The 8966-nt window shown below is 47.1% G+C and overlaps 1 protein-coding gene across 1 annotated transcript; it reads right to left on the bottom strand.

The window, feature by feature from the left end:
- Positions 1-2240: 2240 nt before the first annotated feature.
- Positions 2241-3218, bottom strand: LOC127349336 (strigolactone esterase D14). The gene has a single exon (XM_051375069.2). The coding sequence runs from the start codon at positions 3142-3144 to the stop codon at positions 2320-2322; it is 825 nt and encodes a 274-aa protein (XP_051231029.1). The 5' UTR covers positions 3145-3218; the 3' UTR covers positions 2241-2319.
- Positions 3219-8966: the final 5748 nt, after the last annotated feature.

The following is an 8966-nucleotide window of genomic DNA, read 5'->3' as shown; positions in this document are numbered from 1 at the left end:
GTGCAACACTTCGATTGAATAGCGGACTTCCAGAACATTCCAATATTCTAGCTCCCAGAAAATAGATTTCTTCTTCCACATGGGCGCGTGTCCGTCATCGTCTTTCGAACAGGTCGACCGCTCGGACCCTTTCCAAAGATAACATTTAAATCCTTGACCATGTCAAATATATCAGCACCACTACGGGGACAGGCTTCGGACGGCGGTTTGCCTCGCCATCGCAATGCTTGCCTTTTTTCCTTAAGGGATGCTTGCGCGGAAGGAAACGACGATTGAACGGGTACACAACTTTTTCTGCTTTTTCCCAAATATTTACTTTCAGTCTCATCTAAACAGTGTGTGCATGCATTGTATCCTTTGTTAAATGCATCCTGAAATGTTACTGAGAGCAGGCCAATCATTGATGGTTACGAATAGCAACGCTCGTAGGTCAAATTCTTGCTCCGTGTGCTCATCCCACACACGTACACCTGGTTTGGCCCACAACTCCAAAAGTTCATCGACTAATGGCCTTAGGTACACATCATTGTCGTTGCCGGTTGCTTTGGGCCTTGGATAAGCACGGCATCATAATGAACTTCCGCTTCATGCACAACCAAGGAGGAAGGTTGTAGATACATAGAGTCACGGGCCAGGTCTGTGACTGCAGCTCTGCTCCCCAAAAGGATTCATGCCATCTGTACTTAGACCAAAGTATAAGTTCCTTGCCTCACCTGCAAAATCCGGAAACTCTCTCCCGATGTTTCTCCACTGCCGACCATCAGCGGGGTGCCTCAACATCGCGTCTTTCTTACGTTCTTCCATGTGCCATCGCAACAACTTGGCATGCTCTTTGTTTCTGAACAAACGTTTCAACCGTGGTATTATTGGAGCATACCACATCACCTTCGCAGGAACCCTCTTCCTGGGTGGCTCGCCCTCAACATCACCCGGGTCATCTTTTCGCATCTTATACCGCAATGCACCACATATCGGGCATTTATTCAAATTCTCGTACTTCTCACCGCGGTAGAGGATACGATCATTAATGCATGCATGTATCTTCTGCACATCTAATCCTAGAGGGCAGACAAGCTTCTTTGCTTCATATGTACTGACGGGCAATTCATTATTTCTTGGAAACAGCTTCTTTAATATTATCATCAATTTCTCAAATCCCGAGTCAGTCACACCGACCTCTGCCTTCCATTTCAGCAATTCCAATATGCTACCCAACTTTCTATGCCCATCTTCACAACCTGGGTACAACAATTTGTGGTGGTCCTCTAACATCTTGTCGAACCGCAACCTCTCCTTATCCGTGTCACGATCTCTTCTTGCATCGTAAATGGCCCGACGAAGATCATCATCAACAGGATCATCTCGATGCCTGTTCTTCACCTCCTTCTTCTTCATTGTCGTCCATTGCGGTATCAAAGCATTCAGAGAACATAGATCGATAATACTTCTCATCATTATCTTCTTCCTCATCGCCGTCTTCCATCATAACCCCTTCTTCTCCGTGCTTGGTCCAAACATTATAACTGGACATGAACCCAAACCGAAGCAGGTGGCTCTTAATATCTCTTGAGCAAGAGTAATCCTTCTCGTTCTTACATTTTAGACATGGACAGCACATAAAACCTTGCTTCGACTTGTTGGCCTCGGCCACAAGCAAGAAAGAATTCACGCCCTCTCTGAAAGCGGGAGCACATCGGTTACCGTACATCCATGGATGACTCATCTGCATCATAAGCACAATTATATATGTATCAGATGCAATCACCTTGCTAAAATTAGTATTGTACGGACTATGCATATATATATAGTCAAGAAAATAGTTGCTAACCTTTTTGGATCAAAAAGAGGAGAAATCTTATCAAATAAACCAAGTGGCATCCCTCTCACAAGCATTCCATCAAACACCTCTTGTGCACATGTAGAAAAAATGAGCTAGCATACACCTCCACCTTCACCACCAAGGAAAAAATGAGGTGGGGGGGGTGGCTGGCTGCTTCTATATATAGGGCGGGGACATTTTGTCGCGGGCCGTATTACGACCCGCGACAAAAGGGGTGGCCACGTCGCTCCTACCCCTTTTGTCGCGGGTCGTAATACGGCCCGCGACAAAAGGCCGCGACAAAAGCCTCCGCGCGCTCCACATGGTTTCGGGGCGACGTGGCCAGGCCATTTGTCGCGGGTGCAGGCGCGCCCGCGACAAAAGGCTCCCACGGAAGCCCTGTTTTCCACTAGTGGATGCAGGATATGAAGACGAGGAAGGAGACAAATTAGGTCTCCAACTCTTGATCGATGCACGTTCCTGCCACCATGTTTGTAGGACTAGCGGTGGGCGAGCGCGCGACGAAGCACCGGAGCGAGGAGGCTGGGGGCGCTGAGGTGAGGCAGGTGGCCCTCCGTGGGCAGGAGCTCGACGGTGGTGTGTCCGCCGAGGTGGGCCTTGAGGTAGGCGGCGACGATGGCCGGGATAGAGATATCGCGGGCGGTCTGCACGACGACGCAGGGCGCCTTCACCATGCCCAGCACGCCACGGAGGTCGGTCCTGAACACGCTCTGGCAGACGTGTAGGGAGATGTCGGGGCGTATGTTGAAGAGCGTGCGGCTGAACTCCTGCACGGCCTCCGGCACGTCCGCGCCGACCGCCAGAGGCGCGTACCCCGTCGCCCACGCCGAGTAGTTGGCCGTCATCGCGTCGAACACCTCCTGGACCTCCTCCACCTCGAACCCGCCGTGGTAGTCGCCGTCGTTGAGGAAGCAGGGCGAGCAGCCGATGAGGACGAGCCTGGCGAAGAGCTCGGGGCGGCGGATGGAGGCGAGGATGGCGATCATGGCGGAGACGGAGTGGCCCACCAGGGCGCAGCGCGTGATGCTGAGCGCGTCCAGGATGGCGAGCAGGTCGTCCACGTAGGCGTCCAAGCCGCTGTAGCGGCGGAAGTCGAAGTGGTCTGGGTTGACGCTGCCGGCGCAGACCAGGTCGTAGAGCACCACGCGGTGGTCGCGGGTGAGGTACGGCAGCACTCGGCTCCACGCCGACTGGTCTGTGCCGAAGCCGTGCGACAGCACCACCACCCGCTCGCCGCTGCCCACGACCCGCACGTTCAGGATCTCCAGCAGCTTGGCACTGCTCGGTGGCGGCGCTCCTACCATCTTCTATTCTTGTTCAAGCCGCCGTTGGGGCTGAGCGCGTGCGTGGATCGACAGCGGAGTCTACTGCAGTCACTTTTGTAGAATGGGCATGCTATTCATGCGACTTGTAGGCCGGGATGTTTCAAGGAAAATACAAGGTGTTAATTCTTAATTCTCAGTCAAGTCAAACTGATGTCACCTCTAATTTCGTACCACGTGAACCATTTTTCCTGGTTACAGCTCACTCGAGGTTTAAAAATCTTACTCGTAATCTTACTTGCCGAAATTCTATTTGGCCCCGGGTGTGTATGCTCCTCTATCAAAAAATTATATTTTAAAATATTAAAAAATTTGATAAAAAGTTCTACATGTACATCTTCGTAATATAAGTGTGTTCGTCAAGTTTCGCGAGGAACCAATATTTTTCTGTGTTCTATATAAAAAGGCTGAGAACCAACCTGAGATTGGGTGGTTAGGAGGGTGGTTGTACCTCCAGCCCACCAAAATTCAAACCCCAGATTTGACATCTGTGTGACTCATAAAGGCGGAATATTCATTTAGTGGGAGGTGACATTCCCGTCGACAGTGAGGTGTCTGTGGTGAGTTTGTCAATTTCAAAATCCAATCGGTCGGCTCAGTCATCCGAAGGTGTTCATAGGGGTAGGGTGTGCGTGTGTGCATTCAGGGGGTAAGTGTATGCGCGTGTATGTAAGCGTCTGCATTTGTACTATGTTTCTCAAAAAAAGAAAAAAATTATCTTCTGAAAATCCTTATAATTAGCACTGAATTTTATCTTTTTTACAAACACCACAAGATAAGTTGATTTTTCATGAAATGACTTTGTGAGCACATAGCATGTGAAGGTGAAGATGTACGTGTGAATTTTCATTTCAATTTTTTAAAATTTCAAATATTTATAATACACATTTCAAAATAAAGAGAACATATGATCCTATGTGCCAAAACACCACTCCCACTTGCTCGGAACTAAAAATCTCAGTTGCAACTTAACTTGCAACTGGAAGTTTACAGTTACATGAATTAAGTCATGCAGAGGTTTGACCCTTCTTCATTTAGGAGGGCGTGGGACAGAAGCGCAAGTACCACACGGTTGACCAGGCCACAATATGTATGCCCAAGGAGTTTGGTGGTTTGAAAATCATCAACATTGGGATCATGAATATTGCCCTAATACTTAAATGGATCTCGAACTATACCAAAGTACGGAAGGTGGAGAAACTTCTGGTTACCAACTTTTTTGTGCTTGAGCTACATCTCGATACCAAGGGACATGATTTTTGGAGCACTTGCAGCGTGGGTGGTGGTTCAATGGCTAGGCGTGGTTGACAGCGAGGTCGAGCGTGCACCCTCAGCGGAGAGAATGGGGAAACTATCGACGTGGGGGGGCTGCCTCGGCGCGTCGATTGAAATTTGCTTCAGTCCAAATAATAGTAGTGTGTCTAATAGACTTACGCTGCACTATTTGGCACCCCACCGGTCCAAAACTAATTGCAGTGTGCGACGATGTCGACACACGGTCGATCAAGACATACCAGCTGCGTTTCCTTGGTGAGGAACGTTGCGGATAAGTTCTCCTCCTAGGTGTAGCTAGGGCCCACCTAATAGCCGCGTGTCGCTGTCCATGGTATGCTGCTAGTATGGCCATACTTTTTGCATGTCCTGTTTGCGGACGCGGCAAACAATAGCAACCGCATGCGTTTTTGTAGGGTTCGTTGCATAGAAAACAAAAAAAGTTCTATCACAAAGACGAATAAAATCAAGATCTAATCGGAGCAACGAGATAGAAGAGAAACTAACCCTCGAAGATCCAAAGCCTTAATGAGATCAGATCGTGGTTGATGTAGACGATTGTTCCGGTGCTGCAATCCGGCAGCACTTCCGTACTCGGTCACACGTACGGAGTAGATGAAGACCTTCCTCTCCCCTTTCCAGCGGGCAGTGGAGGTAGTAGATCCCCTCGGAATCCCAGAAGCATGACAGCGTGGTGGTGGTGGTGGAGGAGAAATTCCTGCAGGGCTTCGCCAAGCCTGTGCAGGAAGAAGGAGGAGGGAGAGAGGTGGTGCCTAGGGTTTGGGGGATGATATGCTGCGCCCCAACCCTCCCCTTCCTCTTATATAGGAGTGGGGTGCTGCCTTGGCCCCTCCTCCAAACCCTAGGGTCAGCAAAAAAAGGGGGAACTTTCCCCCCAAGTTAAGTCCCTATTTTCAAGAGATTTGATCTTATCCACTTGATCCAACCTCATGGGCCTTGGGGGGATGGTGTGCCGAGCCCGTGTGGGCCTATGTGACCCCCTCTGTTCCATGTTGGTCGTCTGTGATAGGTGGTCCCTGACACGCGTACAGCACGCGACCGTTGGGAACCCCAAGTGAAAGGTGTGATGCGTACAGCAGTAAGTTTCCCTCAGTTAGAAACCAAGGTTTATCGAACCAGTAGGATTCAAGAAGCACGTTGAAGGATGATGGCGGCGAGATGTAGTGCGGCGCAACACCAGGGATTCCGGCGCCAACGTGGAACCTGCACAACACAAACCAAGTACTTTGCCCCAACGAAACAGCGAGGTTGTCAATCTCACCGGCTTGCTGTAACAAAGGATTAGATGTATAGTGTGGATGATGATTGTTTGCAGAAACAAGAGAACAAGTATTGCAGTAGATTGTATTTCAGTATAGAGAATTGGACCGGGGTCCACAGTTCACTAGAGGTGTCTCTCCCATAAGATAAACAGCATGTTGGGTGAACAAATTACAGTTGGGCAATTGACAAATAAAGAGGGCATGACCATGCACATACATATTATGATGAGTATAGTGAAATTTAATTGGGCATTACGACAAAGTACATAGACCGCTATCTGATGACCCACAAGTATAGGGGATCGCAGCAGTCTTCGCGGGTAGTATAACCCAATTTATTGATTCGACACAAGGGGAGACAAAGAACACTTGGAAGCCTTAACAGCGGAGTTGTCAATTCAGCTGCACCTAGAAACAGACTTGCTCGCAAGAGTTTATCAGTAGTAACAGTTTTATAGTAGTAGCAGTAGTGAAATAACAGCAGCAGAGTAACAGAGACAGCAGTAGTGATTATAGTAAACAGCAGGATTAAAATATCAGAGGCACGGGGACGGATGACGGGCGTTGCATGGATGAGAGAAACTCATGTAACAATCATAGCAGGGCATTTGCAGATAATAATAAAACGGTGTCCAAGTACAAAGCAATCAATAGGCATGTGTTCCAATTATAGTCGTACGTGCTCGCAGTGAGAAACTTGCACAACATCTTTTGTCCTACCAGCCGGTGGCAGCCGGGCCTCAAGGGAAACAACTGGATATTAAGGTACTCCTTTTAATAGAGTACCGGAGCAAAGCATTAACACTCCGTGAACACATGTGATCCTCACGTCACTACCATCCCCTCCGGTTGTCCCGATTTCTGTCACTTCGGGGCCATCGGTTCCGGACAGCGACATGTGTATACAACTTGCAGGTAAGATCAATAAACAATGAATATCATGATGAAACAATAACATGTTCAGATCTGAGATCATGGCACTCGGGCCCTAGTGACAAGCATTAAGCATAACAAGTTGCAACAATATCATCAAAGTACCAATTACGGACACTAGGCACTATGCCCTAACAATCTTATGCTATTACATGACCAATCTCATCCAATCCCTACCATCCCCTTCGGCCTACAGCGGGGGAATTACTCACACATGGATGGGGGAAACATGGCTGGTTGATGGAGAGGCGTTGGCGGTGATGATGGCGATGATCTCCTCCAATTCCCCGTCCCGGCGGAGTGCCAGAACAGAGACTTCTGGCTCCCGCGACGGAGTTTCACGATGTGGCGGCGTTCTGGAGGCTTTCTGGCGACTTCGACTTCTCCCCGTGCGTTTTTAGGTCGAAGGCAATATATAGTCCGAAGGAGGGCGTCGGAGGCCGGCCGAGGGGGCCACACCATAGGGCCGCGCCGCCTTATGGTGTGGGGCCCTCGGGCCTCCACCTTACTTGTCCTTCTGGCTCCGTCAGTATTCTGGGAAAATAGGGCCTTCTGCATAAATTCCGAGGATTTTCCCGAAAGTTGGATTTCTGCACAAAAACGAGACACTGTAACAGCTTCTGAAAACAGCGTTAGTCCGTGTTAGTTGCATCCAAAATACACAAATTAGAGGTAAAACAATAGCAAAAGTGTTCGGGAAAGTAGATACGTTTTGGACGTATCAACTCCCCCCAAGCTTAGCTTATTGCTTGTCCTCAAGCAATTCAGTTAACAACTGAGCGATAAAAGAACTTTCACGAACACATTTGATCATATGATGTATATATTCTCATGCTATAGCTAATACTTAAGCTGTTCATAATGACATACATGCAAATAAGATCATCTAACAGCTATGTCAATCATGGAGAGATACCAACAATTAATAATAAGCATCATGAATCATGTATATGAGCAGGATTGCAATGTTCATAAGAGAGTATGATAAAGTGGTATCTCGCTTGCCTGTATTTGATGGGCAAAACATAAATGCCCAGGCACCTCTGAAGTTCATAGAAAGACTAGAAGTAGTGATTGTCAAAGATAAAAGCATCAAAGTTATACCACAATCAATTATATTTTGAGACAAGCATATTATACTAAGAATGACAGTTGTGCTCTCTAGATAGTGCTCAAAGAAATAATGGAGACACAACATAAAAGTAAAAGATTGACCCTTCGCATAGGGAAGCAGGGATTAACATGCGCTAGAGCTTTTCATTTTTAAAACAGGAGTAAAATTATTTTGAGAGGTGTTTGTTGTTGTCAACGAATGGTAATGGGTACACCAACTACCTCGCCAACCGGACTCCCAAGAGCGGCTCCCATGAATTATTTGCATGTTTATGTGGCACTCCTTCCAACCTTTCTTACACAAACCATGGCTAACCGAATCCTCGGGTGCCTCCCAACAATCTCATACCATGAAGGAGTGCCTTTTTATTTTAGTTTTATTATGATGATGACACTCCCCCCAACCTTTGCTTACACAAGCCATGGCTAACCGAATCCTTTGGGTGCCGTCCAACAATCACATACCATGGAGGAGTGTCTATTTAAGTTAATTAATTCGGGACTGGGAATCCCATTGCCAGCTCTTTTTGCAAAATTATTGGATAAGCGGATGTGCCACTAGTCCATATGAGAGTCCGTCAAAAGTAAATGACAAGGTTGAAAGCTAAACACCACATACTTCCTCATGAGCTATGAAACATCAACACAAATTGATAAGCATTTTGAAGGTTTTAAAGGTAGCGCATGAGAATTTACTTGGAATGGTTTGAAATGCCATGCATAGGTATTTATGGTGGACACTTTGGAACAACTTGGTTTTCAGGTGTTTGGAAGAACGAGCAGCGTTCCCGCTCAGTACAAGTGAAGGCTAGCAAAAGACTAGGGAGCGACAAATCAAGAGAGCGATAATCGTCATAATCATGCTTGCGGCAAAATAAATTAACGGAGGCATAAAAGTGATACAAGAACTCTGAAGCAATATAAATCATCGAGGCTTAATTGACTTTGGTTCAGTCATATGCATGCGTGAGCATGTGCCAAGTCGATATAAATGAATTATTCAGAGGAGGATACCACAATGCCATACTTACTTATGAATAAAACAATGCAAGCAAACATCCATGACATGCTACTCATATTAATAAATTGGAGCTAAACATGAGAGATCATGAACTACTAGACTTTCTCAAATAACATATACCTCACATGAACCAACTAAGCATGCTCACATGGATGAGTATATGTACAAAAATTAAAACAAAT

The sequence above is a fragment of the Lolium perenne genome, chromosome 4, assembly GCF_019359855.2.
Source record: "Lolium perenne isolate Kyuss_39 chromosome 4, Kyuss_2.0, whole genome shotgun sequence".
Taxonomy (NCBI): domain Eukaryota; kingdom Viridiplantae; phylum Streptophyta; class Magnoliopsida; order Poales; family Poaceae; genus Lolium; species Lolium perenne.
Note: the sequence above shows the minus strand (reverse complement) of the source record. Positions and strands in the feature narration are given on the sequence as shown.

Bases quoted from the DNA above. Each gene is read 5' to 3' on its own strand.
- LOC127349336 (XM_051375069.2), bottom strand. From the start codon at position 3,144: ATGGTAGGAGCGCCGCCACCGAGCAGTGCCAAGCTGCTGGAGATCCTG.